The 26,730-nt window shown below is 42.8% G+C and overlaps 1 protein-coding gene across 1 annotated transcript in view; it reads left to right on the top strand.

Annotated features, from left to right (window-relative positions):
- The first annotated feature begins 2,432 nt into the window (after nucleotides 1-2,432).
- The window catches only part of NUGGC (nuclear GTPase, germinal center associated), a 45,776-nt gene continuing 21,478 nt past the window's right edge, over nucleotides 2,433-26,730 (top strand). The window contains exons 1-9 of the mRNA XM_044912808.1: nucleotides 2,433-2,475; nucleotides 5,482-5,586; nucleotides 6,194-6,302; nucleotides 7,112-7,334; nucleotides 7,840-8,070; nucleotides 11,732-11,941; nucleotides 17,399-17,574; nucleotides 18,924-18,942; nucleotides 19,224-19,313. Coding sequence (XP_044768743.1) covers nucleotides 2,433-2,475; nucleotides 5,482-5,586; nucleotides 6,194-6,302; nucleotides 7,112-7,334; nucleotides 7,840-8,070; nucleotides 11,732-11,941; nucleotides 17,399-17,574; nucleotides 18,924-18,942; nucleotides 19,224-19,313 — 1,206 coding nt within the window. The remainder of the gene's footprint in view (nucleotides 2,476-5,481; nucleotides 5,587-6,193; nucleotides 6,303-7,111; nucleotides 7,335-7,839; nucleotides 8,071-11,731; nucleotides 11,942-17,398; nucleotides 17,575-18,923; nucleotides 18,943-19,223; nucleotides 19,314-26,730) is intronic.

Genomic DNA, 26,730 nt, shown 5'->3' with positions numbered 1-26,730 from the left:
TCTTACCTAGGTGTTGATGTGACTTAACATTTCCAACTCAGCATTACAAACCAGGAACTGCTTGTGTCTCTCGTGAATTTTTGTGACCTCGTAGAGGACTTCTACTACTAGCTTTGCTGGCAAACAATTCAAGTAAGAACATAGAATCTTGGGATTTGAAGAGGCTTTAAAATTCATCTAGTTGGATGTCGCTGTTAAGTGGTCCCCCCAGTATAGGTTCAGAGACCTTTAGTGGCAGAAAATTCATTACTTTCTAAGGGAGCTCATTGCATTTGGACAACTCTAACTACTAGAGTATGTTAAGCCGAAATGTACCTTCCACGAAAGCTAAGTGCCCTAGTGGTCCTCTCTTGGGACCGCAGAAAACATGTATCATCCCTCTTGGATATGCCACTCTAAGGTCATGTATTTGAAGACTGCTGTGAAGTCCTATCCACATCTTTTGCCTTTGCCATACCATCCCCTTGTCAAGTTCAGCATTCCCAACACTATTCATGGTTGTTGCTGTTCCATTTGCATACTTGTCCTCTTGTTCCTACTCTTTGCTTTACTCTTTAAGCCGGGACTCTAATTGTATCAAAAACTAATTTGGTTTAAATAAAAACTTAAAAAAAAAAAACATCCTATGGTGTAGAATCTCATCAGAAGCTTCCCATCCCTTATTTCATTCATTCATTCATTCATTCATTCATTCAACATTTATTTTCAGCCATTGCACTTCATGATGGAAATGCAACATTGAAACAAATGTAGATAGAACCTCCAATAGCTCATGGTTCAGAAAGGAGGAAGGGGCAAGAAAGGAGTATAACAGAGGTGTGCTTGGAGCAGTGGTGACACAAGAGGGGAATGATTGGAAATCAGCACAGTTTCATAGAGGAAATGCTAAAACAGGGTCTTAAAGAAAGAGTAGGAATTCACCAGGAAGAAGAGGGGAAGGGTACCCTACACAGAGAGAAGAGCCTACGCTAAACTGCATGAATGATTAGGAGGCCCTGCCTTAGAGAACTGTAGGGAGTTTGCGGTGGTCTGAGAGGGAGCCTCAGGATAAAGAATGGAGAGATGAGGAACTCAGCCTCAGGACCTTGCACATAGTAGGGATTCCCACCACATCCAGCCAACACCTACCAAGTACAGAAACCATTTGGCCAGTTAATATCCACCAGCCAAGCTAAGCAGAAGAGGCTGTTTTGACTCTAACAGCCCAGGAGTCTAGTGGCAGTTGACAGATCAGGTGGGATTTTGCATTTTTCAAAAGGGCCGGTGACTGTCTGCTTTTGAAATACATGGCTGAGTGATCCACACAGCAACATCAGATAAGGAGAGGAAGCTCCCCACCTGTGTTGCTCAAATTCTTCTCTATGTGTGGGGACAAAGAAGCTCCAGGATAGCATATCCCTACCCAGTCTGTGCAGTGCACTCTTCTGGGCCTCTCTTGGCCCTGTTCTCTCTCCATGCCCAAGGTCTGTCGGCCTGTGGGCTGCAGGCAGGTGGGATCTGACACTTCTCCTTTTGGATGTGCCTCTCTTCGCCCCACCCCCTAACCCTGCAGATACCCCAAGCTGTGGTGCTGCATATAGAGCCGAGTAGGTGTGTCTTCCTCGTGGAAGTGGAGTGAGGTGGCAAAGAAGATCCAGAGAAGGGGCTCATTTGGTTTGGTGTCTGCCTTCAGCTCAGATCATGATCCTGGAATCCTGGGATCAAGCCCCATGTCAGGCTCCCTGCTCAGCGGGGGTCTGCTTCTGCCTCTCCCTCTGTCCCTCCACTTGCTTGTGCTCTGTGTGTGTGTGTGTGTCTCTCTCTCTCTCTCTCAAATAAATAAATAAAATCTTTAAAAAAAAAGAAGATCCAGAGAACCTGGTTATCGCAGCTCTCCTGCCCGACTCAGTAGCTCCCAAAGCAACTCCAGGGAACCCTAGGAATATCAAATGTTCCATCCATCTTCCAGATTCTTGCTGAGACCTGCTGGAACTAAATATAACGGAACCCAAGGCTTACCTGATCGGGCCACTTATGTCACCCAAAGGAGTAAAGCCATATAATCTCACCTTTATGGCTCTGATCACTGGAGGTTTATGGTTATTTCAGAGTGGGTAGTCTTAAAGATCTCAGATAATATCACTTTAAAGTTCTATAGATGTAAGGACTATTGAAAACCAATAGTCCAACATGGATCTTTGTCATGTTTAAATAGACATGTAGCATTTGTTATGAGGAATTCAAAGACAAGTTAGAATGGCTACTGCCCTTTAGGAGCTTGGAATCTAGTCGGGGAAACAAAGCATAAGCAGATTTACACATTGTTGTTGTTTTTGTTTTGTTTTTTGTATTTAGAACTTCTGCTGTTATCCCCACCCCCACCCTTGTACTTTGTATGTATTTTCAGGCTGGTTCTCCTAAGTGGACAAAAGCAGGCGTTTGCATAACAGAAGATGGAAGACACTGAGGATTTTGTGGGTCAGGGGCCACATCCAGGTAACATCCCTACAATATTCCCTGATGGAATAAATAGTTCCTATTTATCATTATATAATGAAGGGCCAATGGGTTGAGACTGTATTTAATTATAGTCAGTGTTCCTTCCTCTTTATTCAAAAGCTGATTTCTTATGACATGGTATAATAGTGAATGAATATAAATTATTTCAACAACTAAAATAGACTATTCATAATGTAGTAGATTGTCTGACCAGCAATTATATTTGTATACACACACACACAGCCCTTTTAAAAGGAGGTTCCAGAAACCCATCTTGGATTTTCTGAGAGTAGTCTCTCTTGGAATGGGCAAGGTAAGGCCCCTGGAATCATATCAGGTGCTTTTCTTAGAAGGGGAGATATAGGGTGAAAGCCTTTGCAGTCAGGGAGGGCGGCCTCCCTCCCTAGAAGGCTGATGTAGAGCCCCTGGAGCCAAGGAGGGAGCCTTCTCTAGGAAGATGCAGGAAAGTAACCCCTATGTACAGAAAACAGGGAGTACCACATCCTTTGTGTTTTGAGAATTGAGAGGAAAAATTCCTCACTCACAGGGGATGAAATGCAAGGAATGCAAGGAATACACGGTTTCTGGGTCAGTGGGGTGGTGGCTAGCATCCGAGGCATGGCTGGTCACGTAAACTGAAAGAATGATAACATTGGGGCACCCTTGGTTGAGCTTAGCCCTGAAAGAGCTTGCTTGGAAGATCCATGGCACTCTCTGTCCAGCAACCCTCCGGATTAATGAGCCCGTATCCTGTGTCCGGCTTTTAAGGATCAGTTTTTCAAAAGCGACACCTGGTGGCAGCAAGAAGCAACAGCAGCAGTAGACTAGCTTTGGACTGCCCCCACCCACCCCTACTGCTCTTTTTCTAGGGTGATTCAGTTTAAAGTGCTGGAAAAGGAGAGGGAGTGCTTGAGCAGTTACAAGGAATGAGAAGAGATGTGGCCAGTTCAGACCAGTTCATTCCAGTTACAATCTATATAGCAAGAGTACCCTTAAATGGTCCAAATCCCAGATAGAATACTTTCTCCTTTCCAAGGGGCTTTTCATTTTAGAAATTGAAGAAAAAGTTTAAAACCCTGCTATTTTATCTGACTTCTTAGACTTTGCTTTGGTTGAGAAATAAGCTTCCGATCTTTTATCAGATTAATTGCCAGTGCTTATAAAATTGAAATAAAGGCCATGGATACATGGGCCCATCCCTTGTTTTATACACATGGCTAAGATACTATGCATACTGTTTGCAAAAAAGAGTTCCTGAGTTCTGAAGTCGAGATCAAAGCCTGACATCCTTCACTTAAGACCCGAAGGTTGGAATCCTGAGACACCTTTTATAACATGGACTAAAGTATTCTTCGGCCTGTAGCTGGTCTAGGGTGGCCTGAGTGGCAGATTCTTTTCTTCCCTGCTTCTACTTCTCCAGCTCCAACCACTGAGCCAGCAACTTGGTATTTAATTCTATGCAGTCCTTAAACTAAGCCATGATGAATTCTTTGAGTTGAGCTCGGTCAAAGAAGTTGGAATGTCTGAGACAGGAGGGTCTGAAATACAAGCTCTTTCAACTCCCTGTCACTGCATGAACATGAAGTGGCAGAGAGTTGGGCTTTGGCAAACAGCATCCCACTGCACTGCAATACTTTCTGGGGTGTGAGCTGGCTCCAGGACATGGCAGGATTTGTCCTGGAAGCCGTAAGGCTGAACCGTCTGGAAGACCTGCTGTCTGGAGCCCAGTGGTGGAGGCTGGGCCTTCTGCACAGGCTGCTATCCTGGGTCCCAAAGTGAAACTTCTCTGTGGTTCTTCAGGGAAGATGACCCCCAAGTGTCATGCTCAGTTTGGGGGCCTCACGCTCCTGTATGAGCTTGGAGTGCCATGACTCTTGGGGATCAACTCTTAGGGTTCATCTCATGGCCATTTCCCAATCCCAGGAGCACTGGGTTAGGATCATTTCCAATCACCTTGACCCCAAAGACTCACTTATGGCCCTTTTCTAACCAGGTGGAGACCACCAGGGGGTGTTTTCTAAAACTCATCCAAAACACAGTGTTTTGGTTGTGCCCTTTCCCAAGGATTATGGACCCTACCGGCCCTTCACTTCATAACCAAAGGAAACCATTAAAGTGAATAAATCTCTGGAGAACTACAAAGACTTGCTTCTTAGAGATTTCCCTTCCTTTTTATGTAAGGAAGCAGCTGCTAATGACTTTCAATGAAGAAGGGGGAAAATTCTTCCAAATTTAACCTCTGAAGGGCATCCACTGGTAGAACACCCTCCCACACTGTTACATTGAGTATATTTTTTGTCGGCCCTCTCATCTTACAGATGATCAAGGAGAAATTATTTGCCCTGGTTATGTGGCCCATTCTTTCCTCCGCATTCGGCTCCTGATCAATTTCTTTCCCAGTTTGAAAAGACCTCCCAGAGGCCTTTCTTCACCCCACACTTAGTCCTATCTTGGGCTTCTCTGTACACAGTTGGCATTTAGTTAAGAATATCCAGCCAGGGCGCCTGGGTGGCTCAGTTGGTTAAGCGACTGCCTTCAGCTCAGGTCATGGTCCCAGGGTCCTGGGATCGAGTCCCGCATCGGGCTCCCTGCTCTGCGGGGAGCCTGCTTCTCCTTCTCCCTCTCCCACTCCCCCTGCTTGTGTTCCCTCTCTCGCTGTGTCTCTCTCTGTGAAATAAATAAATAAAATCTTTAAAAAAAAAAAAAAAAAAAAAAAAAAGAATATCCAGCCATTTTGGCTTCTCGGGATTTCCAAACTTTTCATTTCGTTTCTGGGGAGATATGTTAGACAGCACTTTGGAGCTAGATGCAAAGTGCTATGACTCTGGGAATTAGCAACCAGACTGGAATGGCCCAACTGTGCCTGCTTCTGATATGAGTTTACAGGCATACAGAGCTGGCAGGAGCCTTCTTAGATTCTCTGGGTTTGTGTACTGATAGAGATCAGGCAAGTATACTATGCCCCAAGACTTCTAATTTTATATAACCTCTGTTTATGTCTAGTTGACGATGATGTATTTAAAGAACCAATGAAAAAAAGAAGACGTTCAGATAGAGACCAGAGGTTCCGAGCATTTCCTTCCATGGAACAAAGTGCTCTTAAGGAATGTGAGTGTTATGACTGCTATGTGGCTTCTTCCAATGTGGCTCTGTTCTTTTCCAAATGTGTGAAAATGCTCAAAGGAGGAGAAGGTTAAATTGGAAAGAAGGAGGAAATATTTTCAAATGATCCTGATCCAGAAAAGGAGGCCTCAGAGTCTACAGAGATCTATAATTTGACAATTCATCTGTAGGAGTCTCTGGATAGGAGGGTTGTTATCAAAATAACCTCTTCCTGATTAGAACAAAGACTGTGAAAATGGTTGGTTTGGTGCCTTGGTGCATATTTCTACGATGCCCTGGCAATTTTTCTTTTTATGACCACAGGAGAGAAGAATCTAGAAGGGCTATAGCCCATGGCAAAGCATATGCTGACTTCTGTTACAAGGAGTTTCAGAGCAGGCTAGCTCCTTGGGAGGCTCTCAATCAGTAATTGCTATCTCCTATGGGCAATTATCGCTAGTATCACATAACTTGCTATCATATTTAATTGGCTTTTCATTTCATTTCATTTTTTTTTCCTTTCTCTGTGATATTGAGCACATTCCTCTTTTGGAGATGTAGTACTTGACCTCTGCCAGGTACGTGCCAGGTAATACATTCCTGTTGATTCCAGATGAAAAATTGGAGTCACGGACCAGAAGGGTTTTGAGCAACACGTATCAGAAACTTATTCAGTCTGTCTTCCTGGATGACAGCATTCCTAATGGAGTCAAGTATCTCATGTGAGTCTGATATCAGCTACCTATCAAATCTTCCATCCATTCTTTCCTTAGGGGATTGTAGATGCTTTTCTCCAACAATGAAAGGGAATTTTCAATTAGAAACTAAGCAAAGAAGGCTGAACATTTATGTAGCTATGGGCATTTATTTATTTATTTATTTATGCCATTCATTGGGTTGCCACTCTTGCTAGGTAACCTGCTAAATATTTTACATATATAAAATTTCATTTAATTGTCCCAATACCCCTATAAAGGAAGAACTATTATTATCATCCCAATTTTACTGAAATTGTGGCTTAGAGAGTCCAAGACATTGACCAGAGTCACACTGTTGGTAAACTAAAGGGCCAGAATCCAACCCAGGCTGTGTGAAACTCTAGCCTGTGGCCTCAACCACTGGGCTGAGCTGACTTGAAGGACTTGATTGGTGCCAGGGCTGAATCTCCTGCTCGGAAAGTCTCTGGGTTGCTCCCAATAATACTTTACCTCTGCCTAAAATTTATTTCTAGGATCAAGACTATGTAATTTCCAAAGAACACAAACCAGGATGCTTCACATCTGGATAGGCATTACAGAGTTTGTATAGAATTATCATGACCAAGTATTTTTGCATAATCTCTTTTGAGCCTAATGACGACTCTGTGTAGGAAGCAGGGACTAATATTCCCTTCTGATCAAGAAAGTAGCAGAGATTCAAAAAGATGTATGACTCGCCTAGGATTGGAACTTACTTCCTTTGTGTTCTATTTTTATATCCTTCCCACTGTGCTTTGATGACCATTACAATGTGCATTAAAAAATCAATCTAGAAACAGGCTTCTTGCCTTGATTGAAAAACCATCATTGGACCCGATCTACATTGGATTATTTGGAAGCACGGGGGCTGGGAAGAGCTCCCTGATCAATGCCATCATCCAGCAAGCAATGTTTCTACCAGTATCTGGAGAAAGTATATGTACCTCATGTATTGTACAAGTGAGCTCGGGCTGCTGTGAGCAGTATGAGGCCAAAATCCACCTTCTCTCTGACCAGGTAAGTGTCTCCTTCCTCCCTCCCTCCCTTCCTTCCTCTTTCCCATCCCTGTTTTCTTTCCTCTCTCCCTCCTTTATTTCCTCCCTCTCTCCCTCCTTTATTTCCTCCTTCCCTCTCTTCTTCTCTTCCTTTTCTTTCTTTCCTTTTCCCTTTCTCTTAGAGATTAACATTATATTCCTTGTAAATATAGTTTATGCCATTGTTGAATGAAAAAAAACAAGTACAGAATGAGAAAGTTCTGTAGAGAGAGATGGGGGTTCTAGCCTGTATCCTGTCACTGTTGTTATGGGACTTTGGGCAAGCCATTTCCCTCCTTGGGTCCCTGTTTCCTTAATGACAAAACAAGAGGTTTGGATTAGATGATCCCTTGCAGGATTAGATGATTTTAGAGTTCTTGGATATATGCAGCCCCTCACCGCCTCCGCAGGAACAATGGACTACTTCCCTTTTTCATTGTTTTCCATATCTGTGTCATGAGGGGCTTGGCCCTACTCTCCCTTGGCAGGAGTGGAAGGAAGAGCTGAAGAACTTGACTAAACTCCTGCACAGGACAGAGGAACTAGACAGAGAAGAGGCAGACGCGTGGGACAGGGATGATGCCGTGGAGGAAGCCATCTGGAAGCTACAAATGTTTTATGGAAATGGAGCAGAAAGAAAGAACTATGAAGAGTTACTAAGGGCAAAGCCTAAAGGAAAGATTCCCACCTCCAGAATCATCACCCTCAAGGCAGAAGAGGTAGCTTTGAGATTTCTTTCTTTATTTTATCATGAGTCACAAGTATAAGAATTGAATTCATTTAGGAGATTTGCTCATGGCACAGTGTTTTTATTGGAAATGAGTTGATACCCGACTCAGAAGTATCCCTGCCCAAGTTCTTTTTCATTATTTATGGCTGTCAAATGAGAAATGTTAGTATCTGACTGGGGGGTCTTTTGTGCACAGGGAAGACTATTTACAGTTACTTGAGGATTAATTAAGGTTGCTTTGGCTACAAATGTTTAAAAACAAAACCACCCAATTTATAATGGCTTAAATGAATAGGGATTTGTTCATTTTCTCACATAAGAAGTCTGGAAGCAGTTGGGTTTGTGGGTTGGTTCAATGGCTCATCAATGTCAAGATCAACACCTCCCGGGTTTCCTTGGCCTTCCCTCAAACTTGTTGCCTCATACTCATAAGATGGCTACTGAAGTGCTGGACTTCACAGTTGGCTTCATGGAAGAAAGAAATGGATAAAAGTTGGCACCAACCACATCTCCCCTTTCCTGGGAAAGTAAAAGCTTTCTCAGAAACACCCCCAACAAACTTCTAGGTAGATTTTCTTGTTCAGAACAGGTCTCTGGTTCAGTCACATGGCCTTTCCTAGCTGAAAGGGAGTCTAAAGCAAGAAGCAAATGTGTTATGACTGGCTGGGACCAATCTCAATCCACTGCCCAAACAAACAAACAAGCACTATTCTGCTAGCATGGACAAAGGACAGGCTGGATATTGGATATGCAGCAAGTAGAACAATGCTCTCCTCACTTCTATAATCAATATTCATTTTATTATTTCATTTTAAATTAAAGTAAAACACTATGGAACTAATATGTAATTTATTACAATTATACATTTAAAACCTAATGTTTCTTGTCTCTTAAAATTCATGTTTAAAATATTGTTATTCTATTTATAAATCTGGAATTTTTTTGTATGAAATAAGAACAGTTACTTACACTTGTTCTAAATTTTAATGTTCAATTATCTCCTAAGGTTAACATAGCAAGTCCTCCTTAAGTAGCTAATGCTTACTTATATAATTAATCAAGTTTCCTTAGACTTTTTGTGTTACAGTTCAGATTTAATATATTCTGTTCTCTCAAAAATTTTTAAATACTCGATCAGGCACACTTAGAAGTCAAATAAATGAAATCTTTCAAGGCACTTAGCTCTTGTATATCTAGGAAATCAAACAAATCTAATAGTCACTTCTTACATTTAAATGGGTATTACCGTTCAAAATAATTACACTAATGTCTAAAACTTAGACTGAGCATGTCCAGAGAAACAATGATTACAGAACTGTTTACTTTATCTGCACACACTCAACTTAAACCAAGTGTTACACCAAGGTATCAATATAGTATCCATTTCTTCACTACTCTGTATTTAGAAATATTCCTTCCCAATGTTACAAATTTACCCCTTAAAACTAGGAGTTGAAATACTGAAACGCAATTACAGGGGCACCTGGGTGGCTCAGTCGGTTAAGCCTCTGCCTTCACCTCAGGTCATGATCCCAGAGTCCTGGGATCGAGCCTGGTCTCCCTGCTTAGCAGGGGGTCTGCTTCTCCCTCTGCCCCTACCCTCCCCCCCACCCCACACCCCCCCGTCTAGCTTGTGTCTTTCTCTCTCCTTCTCTCAAAAATAAATAAATAAAATCTTTTTTTAAAAAAAAGATTTTATTTATTTATTTGAGAGAGAGAGAATGAGAGACAGAGAGCATGAGAGGGAGGAGGGTCAGAGGGAGAAGCAGACTCCCTGCCGAGCAGGGAGCCCGATGCGGGACTCGATCCTGGGACTCCAGGATCATGACCTGAGCCGAAGGCAGTCGCTTAACCAACTGAGCCACCCAGGTGCCCCAAATAAATAAAATCTTAAAAAAAAAAAAGAAACACAATTACATCTCAGTGAGTGAGGACACAGATTCAAAGTTTGAGTCCAGGATTCTAGACTGGAATGAGGAAGTTGAGATTGCCTCCCAGAATGGTTTGTCCTGAGCCGGTTTATTAGGTTAAGCCTTCTTCTTATTCAAAGGGACTTTTCAAGGCCATGCTTTTTTTTCACATTGCCCTTAGTGTATCTGCTTTATTTATTTTTTAAAAGATTTATTTATTTATTTCAGAGAGAGAGAGAAAGAGGGAGCACGAGTGGGAGGGGCAGAAGGAGAAAGAATCCTAAGCAGACTCCGCACTGAGCAGGGAGCCTGACACGGGGCTCAACCTCATGACCATGAGGTCACGACCTGAGCTGAAACCAAGAGTTGGACACCCAACCAACTGAGCCACCCAGGCGCCCCAGTATCTGCTTTAGTTTTAAATTAAATATCTTAAAGAACTTTTATCATCTTTTCTTTCACAATTTCTTGTTATTTGATTAGAATCGATGAATTCCATAACTCCCTACCCAGATTGCAACAAATCCCCTGATTTAATCTCAACTCTCTTAAGAATTTCTGTTCTTATCTTTCTCTCAGGACCATTCTATAGATATTTTTTAACAATGACCACCGAAGGGGCACCTGGGTGGCTCAGTTGCTTAAGTGTCCAACTCTTGATTTAGTCTCAGGTCGTGATCTCAGGGTCATGGGATGAGGCCCCGTGCTCAGTAGGGAGTCTGCTGGAAATTCTCTCTCTTTCCCTCTCCTCTACCCTTCTCCCTGCCCACCCCCCATTCAGTGCTCTCTCTCTCTCTCAAATAAATACATCTTTTAAAAAAATGACCACCATATATCCCAAATCTTCTTTGAAATAGTATCCCAGTAGAGATTTGCTGTCACACATGGTTGCTGGCATAAATATGTCATTGCCTGAAGATATGTTTAGCTAGGAAAGTGGGCTGAGAACAGTTCCCCAATCCCCTCATCATTATAACATTCTAGAAATGCCTATGCGTCCAGATATTTTTTGTATTTGGAAGAGAAATTTTAAAAATCTTTTTAAAGATCAATTTCAGACCAATTTTCAATTTGGAAAATATGGTCACTATATCACCATCGATTTTCTAGTCAGGGCTTTCTGGTAATCCCGATATTTGCATTAGCCATGGGGGAAGAATGCCCTCTCTCCAAAATGTAGACAATTGCATATTAATAACGTTAATTTCAGAATGGAAATGGAGGGCGCCTGGGTGGCTCAAATGGTTAAGTGTCTGCCTTCGCCTCGGGTCATGATCCCAGGGTCCTGGGATCAAGCCCAATGTCCGGCTCCTGGCTCAGCGGGGAGCCTGCTTCTCCCTCTGCCTCTCCACCTGCTCATGCACTCTCTCTCTCTCTGTATTTCTGTGTCTTGAATGAATAAATAAAAAATCTAAAAAAAAAAGAGTAAGAATTGAAATGGAATTTCAAGGATGAAATCGTTATCCAGTGAAGCTATAACTCTGCTGAAGCCCCATTCTAACTGGCTCTGGTTTTTTCATCTGTACATTAAGGAGCTTGTACTTTCTGATCTCCAGGGTCCCTTCTGGCTCTCAGAGCATAGACCCTTGCAGATGGGATCACAGGCCTCCCGGTATCCATTGCCCAGTGCTGTTTCTTACCATTACTCAGTGTACCTTTGCTGAGCCTGAATCACAGCTGATCCAGGACCGAGGAACTGGGAGAATGTCTGGTGTGTGTGACTTTGTCCTTCTTCCTCAGGCAGGAGAGCTGTCTGTCAAGCTGGACCCCTACATCCGGACTCAGAGGAGAGACCTGGATGGAGAGTCAGCCGAGACACAAATCTGGCCCTTGATCAAACATGTGGAAGTGACTCTTCCCAAATCAGAGCTGATTCCAGAAGGCGTTGTACTCGTGGACATTCCAGGCACAGGTGACTTCAACAGCAAGAGGGATGAGATGTGGAAAAAGGTGATTCTCTTTCGTGTGACTTTGTTCCCTCCTCCCTCAACTCCTCCACCCTTTCTTTTTTTTTTTTTTTTTTTTTTTAAAGATTTTATTTATTTATTTGAGACAGAGAGAATGAGAGAGACAGAGAGCACATGAGAGAGGGGAGGGTCAGAGGGAGAAGCAGGCTCCCTGCCGAGCAGGGAGCCCGATGCGGGACTCGATCCTGGGACTCCAGGATCATGACCTGAGCCGAAGGCAGTCGCTTAACCAACTGAGCCACCCAGGCGCCCATCCTCCACCCTTTCTAAAGCAACAAAGAATGCTCTGCTTTCAGCTGCAGGGATTGTATGAGCTCACGAGGTTTAAATTCTTCTACTTTCTAGGTTCTAAGCCTCAGGGCAATGGCAGGAGAGGGGTGGCCAGAGAAATTGGGGAGAGAGAAATCATGAGGTAGGCCAGAAAGCTAGAACAAGAGTATGCAGTACAGGGGAAAAGTCAGCAACCGAGTAGATCGGTCTAGGAGTAAGCAGAGGAAATGCAGACAGAGGGGGAGAAGGGGAGACCAAGGGGTGGGTACAAAGTGCAGAAGCTGAGAGCCTAGCACCAAGGAACCAGGAGGGGGCTAAGGTGTTTAGTTGTAAGGCACAGAGACCTGCTAAAGCAATCCCAAGCTAAGAGGGGTTAATCAAAAGAGTATCCAAGGATCTCCTGAGACAGCCAGACCTCAGGGCCACCTATCAGGACAGAAGCTGCCATTTTCTCTCTCATCCTCTGCCGGGTTCTTGTGACTGTTTCTCTTTGTGCATTGCTCTGCAGAGTCCTGCTTTTCACTTAGCTTTCTCTACACAGTCCTTAGGTTCCACGTTGTGGAGAATGACCACCCTACCCCTGTCTCTAATGACGTTGTAGTTCATACACCTATGACTGTCTGACTTCAGTCTCTATGTGCTTTAGTTCATTCCTAAGAAGGAAAACGGGACCAATTACTGCACAGCTAATGATTAACCCTCTCTGGATTAAGTATCCTTAGTGCAATCAGCTGTGGCTGAGGGTGGTGGTTGAAAGTCTACTTTCAGCCAAAATCTTGGGTAGGGTTTCAATTCCTAGCAAATGAAGTTGGAGCTGAGCAGGCACCTCCAGATATGTCTACAGTCCCGTGAGTTAAGCATTGGGATAGTTAGATCTGTACCTAATGATTAGAGGTTGAAATATTTTTAAGAATTTATCTCTTTGTTCATTTGTTTTTCATTCATCAAACATATAATATGTAAGACAATGTACTTAGCACTGAGGATGCAAAGATTATAGCTAATAATAATAATAGCAGACATTTACCAAGCATTTACTTTGTGCTAGGTACTGATCTCAGTGAAGTCAGTTGCCCATTATCACCCTGGGGATTTTAACCCAGGCAGGATGCTCGAGAGCCTCTCTGCTCTTAAACCCTACTATAATCCTACATGGTAAAACAAAGCTAAATTAAAAGATGCAGAGCATGATCTTTAATGTTAAGAAGCATGTATGTGTGTGCCTGTATGTGTGTGTAATGTTTGCAAATGAACAGCAAAAGTAGAATCTTACCTTTGGAAGGATACACACCCAACTGTTAACAAGAGTTTCTGTGCTTACTACCACTCTACTATGCACACGGGTGTGTTGTTTGTATATTTTGCATGAACGTGTATTACCTATATAACTAAAAAGCTGAAAGGAAAATAAACCACTGTTGAATGAGAAGCAGAGCCTTACTTCAAGGGGCTCAGAGTCTAACAGGAGAGAAGACACCTACAGATGACTAAATCCCTGGCAGAACATGATGTATGAGAAGTCCAAGGTGCTATGAACACTCAAAAATAGAAATTACCTTCAACAAGAGACCTCATTCCTTCAGCAAACACCCACTGAGCCTCTCCTCAATTTTGCATTAGGTTTTGGATGGACAGAGATAAAGTCCTTGCCCTTGGCAGTCTTGTAGTCTGGAAGGGAATCTAATTAGTCATATTAATGAACAAACCACTTTACTTAATTATGAGGGCACAAAGTGATGAATTCTTTTTGCATGTGAGGGAAGCTTCAGAGAGGGCACTTGAGCTCAGCAGTCACCAGAGAAGATTGTTGAGAATGGGACCCCTGAGCACTGTTCTAGGCCAGAGAGCAGCAAAGACCCAGAGGAAGGAAGGAGCCAAGTGTTGGGGGAAGGATGAGTCTTCCAGGGTGGCTGGAGGGAAGGGGTGTGGGGTGTAGAGGAGAGGGGCACAGAGGTAAGCCTGGAAAACTTGGGGGTTGGGCTTGAATACTATTCTTCCTGGGGAAGCTCAAAGGATAAAAGGGACTGGGGTATGTGATAGAGAAAGTGTGTCTTTAGGCAGAGGAGCTCAGGAGCACAGGGTGGGAGCACGGGGACAAGGCATAGGACTGGAGCTGGAAGGGGACTGGGAGGGAGGGCTGGGATCACTGAGTCATGATCAGCCCAGTGCTGTAGAAGGCTCCATTGGAGAACCACTGATTCTCTGCTAGATGCAAACTTTAAATTCTGCAGATTCTGACTATGGGCCAGGGGAGCTTTAAGACCGGTTTGCAGTCAAGATTGGGATGGTAGGATCAGGATGACAGCTTACAGATAATCAGCCTATGCCCTGATTTTACAGACGAGGAAATAAAGGCTCAGAGAGAGGAAGTAATTTGCCCAAGACCACACAGCTACTGAATAGCAAAATTTGAAACAGAGGGCAGGTTCCTACCTTCCCGGCTGAGGCTCTATCTCTCCCCACAGCACCTCCGCTAATAGTTCTCTAAGATAAAGGCAGTCCCAATGTCCTTCCCCTTGGTAGTCTGCTCAGGTCCTGACATGAGGGCCAGGGTCTCAGCTCTTGGAGTGCAATCGCCAGCCTTGGCTAGTACAGGCTAGGCCCGGAGAGCAACAGCCTAGGGAGGCAGCCAGCCTCTCTCCCTGGATGGAGCCATGGTCACTGCCAGTTATGATAAGCTGGGCAGCCTATCAAAGGCCACTCAGAACAGAGGAGCCAGCAGATCTGGCTCAGAGCACCCTCTCTGAGGAGGTCGGGCTATAGGGAAGGGATGGTTTCCAGCCTCCTCTGCTTGGCCTCAGCTCCCCTGCATTCCTGCGGTTTTGTGAGATTCTCTCACAGGGAGTGACTAAAGACTCCCCACATTTTAGGGAGAACAGAGCACAATGCCCCCTCCCCCGTCTCTCTAGCTGCCAGCCATGCCTTCCCTAAGCTAAGACTATTATGAATTCACGTGTCTGTCTGTCTGCCACCTTGAAGTCATGACACTTTAAGCATGCCACCTGAACTCTCTGAGGTCCCATTCTCATCATGGGAGGGAGTTGGTGGGGGGGGGGGCAGGGATGCCACCCCACCCACTCCTAAATTCAGTTGCTCTAGGTAAGCTTTTTTATGTCTTCTGCCACTCTAACTTGACCAAATCCTGGCAGTCAGAGCCTTGTGTAGGGCCCAAAATTTGCAGTCCTCTTCTCATGTCAATAAACATTTAGGAAGCACCTGCAGTTGCCCAGGACCATGGGAATACGAAGGTGAAAGAGGCTCTGCCCTTGGGGGAGCTTGCAGCCTGGTAGCCTACGATCTTCCACAACCTGATTGAATAGCGAGAAGCTTCCCTGGATAGATTATAATTTGGGAAGTGGGAGGGAGCAGTTGTTTTTATTTTCCTGCCTAAATGTGAGTCCATCCACATAAGGAGGAGGTTCAGGACCCATAGTTGTATGGCCTTAGACCGATCTTTTGCTTCTCAGGGGTCTATTATCCTCTCTGTAAAACAGTGAAGTTTGTCTAACTCTAAAGATTGATGGCTTTAAAATAATGATCCATAAAGCCAAGAGATCCATGGACAGAGGGTTGAGGATACTGAGCAGGTGGGGGCTCCAAACCCTCCATCTCCAGTTCAACTAAAGCAGTTCAGTTTTTAAAAATCAATTGGAAATCTTCCTAATATTTCATTTGAAAAGGGTCCACTGCAAAAACAAACTTGAAACCCAAGATTTCTCAGCCTCAGCACTGTTGACATTTTGAGCCAGGTAATTCGTTGTTGTGGGGCTGCTCTCCTGGGCACTGAAGGATGTTTAGCAGCATCCTTGTCCTCTACCCACTACCCACTACCCACTAGCTTACCCCAAGTCATAACAATTAAACATGTCTCCAGGGGCACCTGGGAGGCTCAGTCAGTTAAGCATCTGCATTCCACTCATGTCATGATCGCAGGGTCCTGGAATCGAGCCCCACATCAGGCTCCCTGCTGAGCAGGCAGCCTGCTTCTCCCTTTCCCTCTGCCCCTCCCCTGCTCATGCTCTCTCTCTTTCTCTTTCCCTTGCATGCTCTCTCTCTCTCAAATAAATAAATAAAATCTTTAAAAAATATATTAAAATGTCTCCAGAGGCTGCCAGATGTCCTCTGGGGTACAGAATTGCCTCAACTTAAGAACCATTGGCATAAAGTAAAATAATGGTTTAATTAGCAAGTCACAAACTTGTTACACCTCTATGAGCAAAGTGCTGTCCTGAGAAACCTCAGAAAAAACTCAATCCCTGAGCTGGACCAGCTTTTCATTTATATGGAGAGGTAAAACAAGTGAAACAGTACAGTAAGAGAAATGTCACAAGGCAGCCCACAATTACTTGTCACATAAAAGTTGCATATCTAATAGAACAATCTTTATGATTTTAATCAATTGTAATTTCTTGTCCATTGCCCTTTGCAACTTGAATCCTAAGGTCCTGGCTCCTTGCCCCCACATGGTGGCAGTGTGCTGAATATGCAGGGGCAGTCAAATATGGAAATGATGCCCTCTGCTGATAACTTTGTGGTCTGGATGCATGACCAGAACTAGTTCTGGAAAAAACAATAATTTTCCCTAGAAGACAACTGAGGTAAAGCAAGCCAGTGATGGATCTGGGGCTGGAGGTCTGATTTCTTGAATTCTATCAATCACTAATGCCACAAATATCTATGAATCCTTTAAGAGGGGCCAAGCACTGTGCCTAAGGTGATGTGAATTTTCCACTGAAAAGTGCAGCCTCTTCCCATCAAGTACCTCACAATCTAGGGGTGGGGTGGGGTGGGGTGGTACAGAGAGCCGATCCTATACAATAACTCTGAGAGGTAAGTAGGTAAGCCCAGGTGCTGCAAGATGCAGAGGTGGGGTGTCCAATCCATCCTCACGTGGTCATTAGCAGAGTCTCAAAGGGCAAATGGAGGTCAAGCAGAGGTTGTGGCAAGTGCAAAGGTCTTGAGGGATAAAAGAGCAAGTTACATGTGAGGAACTTCAAGAAGCTCAGCCTTGAGCTGGTACATGGAGAGTGCGGTGGGGAGAGCTGAGAGGTAGGACTGGAAGAGAGATGGGGCTGAGCACAGAGGACATGAATGATACATTAAGGGGTCATGTCCTCTACAACTGAGACGCCACTTATGTTCCTAAACCTACTGTGGTTATGTTCCACAGACCATTGATAAATGCTCAGTGATCTGGGTGATCAGTGACATCGAAAGAGTTTCTGGAGGGAGAGCCCATGCAGACCTTCTGAATGAGAGCATCAAAGCCTGCCAAAGGGGCTTCTGCCGGGACGTTGCCCTGGTGGTCACTAAGACCGACAAACTCCACCTGCCGGAATATCTAAGGTACTGGGCTGGGCTCGCCGACCTGTGGGCTTTCCTCCATGGGTCCCGACTTCCACAACAACAGAGCTTTGACCCCTGGACATTCCAGACTCAGGGAAATAACTGTTGGGGATGAAAGAGAAGTCTGGGTAACTTCCTAGGACATTAGGACCCTTGGGTAGATTGTCTTGGGAATCTGAACATTGTGGCCCCTCTAACAGAGTAGCTGCTCAATACCCGGTAGGCTGACCCTATACAGGGTGCCACTCGTGTGTATGAGATGCAAAGAGCACCTCCTGGAGGTGTGCCCGCCCCTGCAGATATGCAACGTGTAGACGCCTCCCCAACTGGTAGACACTTTCTATAATACTGTCTGGCACTGCACAGCTTTGAAGTGTCAGATTCTGTTTCAGATTTTAAACCCATTTGGAGCAAGGTTCTCGATGTTTCAGAATTTGACCAAAAATAACAGCATTCTTACAGAGTCAAATTCTGACAAAATTTTAGTGGAAGGTAAGCCTTTTAGAGTTTAATAGATGTTAAGATATGCTGGTTTCTGCATGGATCCCTGTACCTCCATAACCAAGAAAGCTGTAACTTCTCTATCGGCACACTTTGCAAGTATCAACTGGTCTGTCCTGGGAACACGGGGCACATAGTCACCAGATATAATGTTGTTAATGCTTCTCTAATAAGAGCATCCTTACTGGTCACCTGTCATCTCTGCCCTTCCCCCACACCCACTGAAACTTGAATCCGTGTCTCCAGGAATTCACTAAGCAGAGACAACTTCCTGGGTAAAGAAATAGGCCAAGGATTTTCCCCCAGCTTCTTGCTTTCGTGGGCTAGGTTGGAACTAAAGCTTCATTTTTTTTTTTTTTTTCACCTGCAGGCTCCCTTCACCCTGTCCCCTGCCCCAGAATAGTATCTGTAGCTCTCCCTTCCAGTGTCAGCTTTGCAACTGAACATGATTCAGTGGGATTTATGAAACCTTTATTGAACACTGTAGTAGGGGCTGCAGATTCAAAGGGGCATAGAGCCTAGTCACTGAGCCCACTGTCTTATAAGATGGTTAAAGGTTATAAAAGAGGAACAAGCAAAGTGGCTATGGGGATCCAGAGAGAGGGGGCTGCATTTTGATTGGGCCAGGGGGGCGGGGTCACAGAAAATTCCACCACCAACAAAGCACTGAGAAATAAAGACACTTGTTTCAAGTGGACGCTGCAGGTGGACCAGAAGAGAGGACATTTGGAACAAAGAGAGCTTATGTAAAGGTGTTAAGGCACAACTGTATACGCTGCTTTTAGGGAACGTTGAGGCTGCTGTGACACATAAAATGGGGTAAGTAATTGTTACAATTTTCATTCCAGGGAAAGAAAAGTGGGAAATGTAAGTACGGACTAGTTACTTTTTTTTTAAGTTCTGTTGGTAGATAATTTGTATACAAAAAATTGCACACATTTCATGTAACAACTTAATGAGTTTGGACATATGCATGAACTAGTTATTTTTAATAATACTTTTCATGATTAATATTATAAAATTCAAATACATACACATTTGTCTGGCCCAAATGAAGATATGCCAAAAACAATTGTGCAGCTTATCACCATATCACTCTTGATAACCCTGGACCCTTTGCCGTGCTTTCATTTCTTTCTCCAATCTAGCGAGCTATTTCAAGTCAGCGGGAGGCTGTTCTAGAAAGAAATGAAATGATAAAACTACAATGGAATAGAATTCTCAAGGAAAAACTCCAGGTGAGTTAACAGATTTCCCTATGTATTTTTCGGCTTTTCAACCACTCAAATTTGCAGAAACAAATGTCTGTTGGGTCCTGTGTAGTAGCCACATCAAAAGCTTTGGAGCAGACAGTTTGGAGTTAACTTAGTCCTACTGGTTAATAACTGTGACTTTAGGCAAATAACTGCTCCTCTCTGAGCCTCCGCTTTCTCATCTGTAAAATGAGGAAATGATAACATCTACCTCCAGTGGTTGCTGGAAAGATGGGATGAGCATGTGGTCCACTGAGAAATATGTGCAGGTAAAATCAGAGATCACCACACTGTTTGAGGGTGATTCGCTGGAGGAACGCATAGGGTGCTGTGGGGACCCACGATCTTCCTCAGATCATGCTGGCAGGCGGGGAGGGGTGTTGCAGAGAGGTGCAGGGAAAACTCCTCATGCTCCTGGGAAGAATTTTAAAGAACCAGTAGTCTGTAGTAAGGTGAGGAAGTGGGAGAAAAGGCTTTCTGCAGGAGCCTTGGGAGATAAGGCCTGAGCTATTTTTTTATTTTTTAGAGAGAGAGATTGAGAGCCTGAGCAGGGAGGTTGGGGGGGATGGGGGTGGGAGGGCGGGAAGGGCAGAGGGAGAGAGAGAGAAAATCCTAAGCAGTTTCCACGCCAAGTGCAGGGCCGGACACAGGGCTCGATCTCACGATTCTGAGATCGTGACCTGAGTCAAAATCAGGAGTCAGACCCTTAACTGACTGAGCCACCCAGACGCCCCCCCGAGCTGTGTTTTTCAAGCTTGAGAAATTGTTCTGTGGGAATCTTGGCATTTTCTTAAATTATTTTTGTTATTCTGCCACTAAAATAGTTACAGACATAAAATTCCTTACTATAATTGTCTTATACAAGGATAAAACTGAAACCAATTTTAAGATAAGCTGTAAACAAAACATAGAAGAGATATATCAGGGTTAGTATAATGTGATAGATGTTTTGGTTTTGCTGAAACTAAATCTTTGGTGCAGCATAATAGTAAAAACATATGGCCTGATGTCCAGTTCTATATTTAATTGCATTCTGTCGTTTGAATTCAATTACACTGATGCAGAAAACTTCTGATGTACAAAGTGGAATTGAAAATGTCAAAGCTTTTGTCTCTAATTCAGAATAATCAGACCTCGTACTTAAGCCAAAGGCTTTGACCAACCAATTCTTAAATGCTGGTTTTAATGAGGCAATAACTGAGCAAAGCTGTTCTTATTCTCTTCAGTTGTTCTTGTTGGCATTCAAGAAATATGCATTTAATGAGTACCTCATCATATTGTTTCTGGAAACAAAAACAAAATACTTCAATATACAATTCACAACTATATCACTAATAAATATGGCGCTTTGGTGTGTGTATGAGATAGGGTCTGGACAACAGTGAGTCAGCTTGCGGGGGGCTATTGTTCTATTATCATATAAGTCTTTTTTAGGTCTACACACCTACACCTCTGAGAGCCAGGTGATACCTTAATTCTCCAACCACTTTACTTCAGTCTGAATCAACCCTTCACTTGTACTGCATGGAGCAAATTTAATCTTTTTTTTTTTTTTAAAGATTTTATTTATTTATTTGACAGAGAGAGAGAGAGCGAGAGCAGGAACACAAGCAGGGGGAGTGGGAGAAAGAGAAGCAGGCTTCCTGCCGAGCAGGGATCCCGATGTGGGGCTCGATCCCAGGACCCTGGGATCATGACCTGAGCCGAAGGCAGACGCTTAACGACTGAGCCACCCAGGCGCCCTGGAGCAAATTTAATCTTAATCATAGAAAATATGAGGCAGGGACGCCTGGGTGGCTTAGTCGGTTACTTATCTGCCTTCGGCTCAGGTCATGATCCCAAGGTCCTGAGATCAAGTCCCACATCGGGCTCCTTGCTCAGTGGGGAGCCTGCTTCTCCCTCTCTCTGCTTGTGTGCGTGCTCTCTCTCTCTCTCTGACAAATAAATAAAAGCTTAAAAAAAAAGAAATGTGAGGCAGAAGTTGATTATAAAGCAATCATTCATATAGATGTCTATGCTTCTTTTTTAAATTTTTTACTGTTATGTTAATCAGCATACATTACATCATTAGTTTTTCATGTAGTGTTCCATGATTCATTGTTTGTGCATAACACCCAGTGCTCCATGCAGAACGTGCCCTCTTTAATACCCATCACCAGGCTAACCCATCCTCCCACCCCCCTCCCCTCTAGAACCCTCAGTTTGTTTTTCAGAGTCCATCGTCTCTCCTATGCTTATTTTTTATTATAAAAATAAAAATTAGGAAAACATATTGTAAGAAAAATGACAGACCCCCGAGACTCCATTTGTAGACCTCAGTCTGGTAATACTATGTATTTTAGAAAGATTATTTTCTCAGCATTAAGGAGAATGGATGGGGGGAGGGGTGAGTGAAGACTGGATGCAGAGAGACCGTTCGGGAGGCTTCTCCTATAATCCGGCTGGAAGTGCTAAGAGCTGAACAAGGCAGTCACCATAGGACTAGAGGAGAGGAGATGTGTTCGAGAGATGTTAGTGAGTTCACATCCACAAGACTGGATGACGACTTGTATGTGGCAGGTGAAAGAGAGCTGGGTGTTTACATTCTCAGATACATGCTTGGAGCTGGTTATTACATAGCATTTTACCTTTGCTTTAGGGTACCTTTAACGAAAACCATCCTACTCCTCCTGTGTGTCTCTCCTTTCCTTTCATGCTATTAACACACTCGCAACACTTCTTTTTTTTTAATTGAAGTACAGTCGACACACAATTTTATATTAGTTTCTGGGGTACAACATAGTGATTTGACAATTCTATATATCACAAAACGATCACCACAAAATAAGTCTGTCATCTGTCACCATGTTATTACAGTATTAGCGACTCTAGTCCCTATGCTGTACTTTACATTCCCATGACTTGTTTAGTTTGTAACTGGAACTTTATACCTCTTAATCCCCTTCACCTATTTGGCCCATCCTTCCATCCCCCTCCCCTCTGGCAACCACCAGTCTGTTCTTTATTTGTGAGTCTGTTTCCATTTTGTTTTGATTGTTCATTTGTTTTGTTTTTTACATTCCTTATAAGTGAAATCATATGGTATTTGTCTTCCTCTGTCCGACTTATTTCACTTAGTGTAATTTCCTGTAGGTCCATCCGTGTTGTTGCAAATGGCAAGATTCCATTCTTTTTTACGGCTGAGTAATATTCCACTGTATGTGGAATATCCATTCAGCCATCAATGGACACTTAGGTTGCTTCCATATCTTGGCTATTATTAATAATGTTGCAGTGAACAGGAGGGTGCATAGATCTTTTCAAATTAGTGTTTTCATTTTCTTCAGATAAGTATCCAGAAGGGGAATTGCTGGATCACATGGTACTCTATTTTTAATTTTTTTTCGGGAACCTCCACACTGTTTTCCATAGTGGCTGCACCAATTTACAATCCCACCAACAGTGCACATGGGTTCCTTTTTCTCCACATCCTTACTAACACTTAACTATTTCTTATCTTTTTGATACTAGCCATTCTGACTGGTGTAAGGTGATATCTTGTGGTTGTAATTAGGATTTCCATGGTGATTAGTGATGTTGAGCATTTTTCATGTGTCTGTGGACCATCTATATGTCTTCTTTGGAATGATGTCTACCCAGTTCCTCTACCCATTTTTAATCAGATTATTTGTTTTTTGGGGGGTGTGCCCAAGCATGAGCTCTTTATATATTTTGGATATTAACTCCTTATCACATATAGGATTTGCAAATATCTTCTTCCATTCAGTAGGTTGCCTTTTTGTTTTGTTGACAGTTTCTTTCTCTGGGCAAAAACTTTTTAGTTTGATGTAGTCCCAATTGTTTATTTTTGCTTTTGTTGTCTTTGTCTGAGGAGATAGATCCAAAACAAAACAAAACAAAACAAAAACAAAAACAAAAACAATGTCCAAAAGTTTATTGCCTATCTGGTCTTTTAGGAGTTTTATGGTTTCAGGACTTACATTTAGGTCTTTAATCCATTTTGAGCTTATTTTTGTATATGGTTTAAGAAAGTAGTCTAGTTTCATTCTTTTGCATGTAGCTGGCCAGCTTTCCCAACACCATTTATTGAGGAGACTGTGTTTTCCCCATTGTATATTCCTGCCTCTTTTGTTGTAGATTAATGGACCATACAAACATGGGTTTATTTCTGGGCTGTCTATTCTCTTCCATTATCTATGTGTCAGTTTTTGTGCCAGTACCATACTGTTTTGATAACTATAGTTTTGTCATATGGTTTGAAATCTAGATGCATGATACCTCCAGCTTTGTTTTTCTTTCTCAGCATTGCTTTATCTATTTGGGGTCTTTTGTGGTTCCATACAAATTTTAGTATTATTTGTTTTAGTTCTGTGAAAAATGCTGTTGGTATTTTGATAGGGATTGCCTTGAATCTGTAGATTACTTTGGGCCGTATGGACATTTTAATGATATTAATCCTTCCAATCCATGCTAACACACTTAACAACACTTCTGACATCCGCGTTGGGTTTTTTTTCCCACCCTAAGCAATTCTCTGTGACACTATGATTTTTTTTTTTTTTTTTTTTTTTAGTTAACATATAATGTTACTGTTAGTTTCAGGGGTAGAATTTAGAGATTCATCAGTTGCATATGACACCCAGTGCTCATTAACATCCCATGCCCTCCTTAATGCCCATCACCAGTTACCCCATCCCCCCACCCACCTCCCCTCCAGCAACCCTCAGTTTGTTTCCTACAGTTCAGAGTCTCTTATGGTTTGCCTCCCTCTCTGTTTTTATCTTATTTTATTTTTCCTTCCCTTCCCCTATGTTCATCTGTTTTGTTTCTTAAATTCCACATATGAGTGAAATCATATGGTATTTGTCTTTCTCTGACTGACTTATTTCACTTAACATAATAGACTCTAGTTCCATCCACGTTGTTGCAAAAGGCAAGATTTCATCCTTTTTGATGGCTGAGTAATATTCTGTGTGTGTGTGTGTGTGTGTGTGTGTGTGTGTGTGTGTGTGTGTACATATGCCACATCTTCTTTAGTCATCTGTTGATGGACATCTGGGCTCTTTCCATATTTTGGCTATTGTGGACATTGCTGCTGTAAACATTGGGGTGCATGTGCCCCTTTAAATCACTATTTTTGTATCCTTTGGATAAATACCTAGTAGTACAATTGCTGGGTCATGGGGTAGGGCATCCTACAATTTAACCCAAGCTGAAAATATCTTCCTGGACATAGTATCAGATCCCACAGGTGAAGGGCTCAGTCCCACAAGACTGCTCCCTACTTCAGATGCCAACTGCAAATAGTAGGACCTTAGGTTACCCACAACTTCTCTCTGACTTGGCTACAAATTGAAGATCCCCATGACCTCCTCCCCCTTGGATACAATTATTTGCTAGAATGACTCACAGAATGCAATGAAATAATCACTTACATTTACCAGTTTTTAAAAATATAATAAAGTATAAAAGATACAGATGAACAGCCAGATGAAGAGATATATAGGGAAAGGCCTGGGAGGAGTCCAAATGCAAGAACTTCTGTCCCCATTGAGTTGGAGTATGTCACCCTCCCGTTATGCGGATGTGTTCGCCCACCTGGAAGCTCCCTAACCCCATACTGTTGGGGTTTTATGGAGGTTTCCTCACAGGGGCATCATCAATTACTATATTTCTAGCCCCTCTACCCTCTCTGGAAAATGGGGGTGGGATGGAGTGGGGCTGAAAATTCCAAACTTCTAATGACCTGATCTGTGACCAGCCCCCATTCAGGAGCTCACCCAGAGTTGCCTCATTAGAAAAAGAAGACACTCCTATCACTTAGGAAATTCCAAGGGATTTAGGATCTGTGTCAGGTACTGAGTCAAAGACCAAATATTAGGACAAGAGATGCTTCTAGTGCTCTTATCACTTAGGAAATCACAGTGGTTTTAGGAGCTCTGTGCTGAGAACTGGGGACAAAGACTAATGTTAGAACCAAATATTGTCCTAGCACCCCAATTTATAAGGAATTTAGGAGCCCCCTGTGTCAGAAACTGGGGGAAGAGACCAATACATATACATTTTTTTTCTTATTAGTATTACTTATTTTACTTAGTTTGAGGATTATAATAGACTCATGGCTTTTCACAGAATTACTGTGTTCTTTTTGATGTTCCAGTTCACCTCTTGGCCAATGGGAGCCTGTAATTTAAGCTGGTTCCTTTTAGCCTTACCCAGAGATTTTCAAAAATATTTTTGCTCTTTGACAACAACAAGATACTCAGGCTCCTTTTATTTTTTCCCTGCCCCAAGATATGGAACTACTACTCTCAAAGAAACTTGGGTTTCTTTCAGTAAAAAATAATACTAAAAATAAAAGCTGGGGTGCTAGGGGTCCATATCAAATGATTTCATACAAGCAAAAGAAGTGGGCAGGGTGATATCACTGCAAAATTATTTTAATGACAAAGCTAGAAAAGATAGATTTTTTTTTTGAAAATGGGGTCATGATTTATATTACTGATCTCAAGCTAACTCCAGCTTTATTATCCCCCTTTGATTCTGCTTTTATCTAGTATCCCTTCTATTTTGAGCTATAGGCTTTCTCCTCTCTCATATATAATATCTTCTTACAAACTTTAATATCTGTGGTGTTATACACTGTCCTAACCAACCATGTGTGTAAATTGTAACAGTGACCCATCTTTCCATGGGATAATTGGATGAATATCCACTCACCTCTTGGATCCTACTTTCTAGCTATAACTGTTTCTACATCTCTTTTATAATAATACAGAACCTGCATACTGTAGTCACTTCACTGGCACTATAAAAATATTTCTCTGTACTATAATAACAAACATAAGTGCTAACTAATCGTCAATAATTTTTAGAAGAGGTATACAGAATTTAGAGCAAGATTTTAAATAATGTAAACACCTAGACACAGTGAGGCATACTCCTTTCTTTCAATTGTTCTAAAACCCTACTTAAATTTAATTCCACATCAGTTTTATCTCCCAATAGAAAATAGTTTCAACTTTCCCTAAACTTTTTTGCTAGAGTCAAAATTCTATCAGAAGGGGGGAAAAGTTAATCTTGGCAGATCCTTTGTATAATTTCAGCCCTGACTGTAGTGTGTGGGGCTGCTGGAAGCTTACCCAGGCATCTCTATTCCAGCCTTGACTGCATGGGCTTACAGCTTGCCAGACATGTGGTCTCTCGCCTCTCCCAGTGGACTACTCACTCAGCTCTTTTGTATCTTTGCATCAGAAAGAGATTGACAACTCTGCAGTTTTCTGCTGCCCCCAAACACCCATGCACACACACACAACCCTTTATGGTTTTTCTCTTTTTCTTTCTTTCTTCCTTCTTTTCTTTCTTTCTTTCTTTCTTTCTTTCTTTCTTTCTTTCTTTCTTT

The sequence above is a fragment of the Neomonachus schauinslandi genome, chromosome 2, assembly GCF_002201575.2.
Source record: "Neomonachus schauinslandi chromosome 2, ASM220157v2, whole genome shotgun sequence".
In the NCBI taxonomy this organism is placed as follows: domain Eukaryota; kingdom Metazoa; phylum Chordata; class Mammalia; order Carnivora; family Phocidae; genus Neomonachus; species Neomonachus schauinslandi.
Note: the sequence above shows the minus strand (reverse complement) of the source record. Positions and strands in the feature narration are given on the sequence as shown.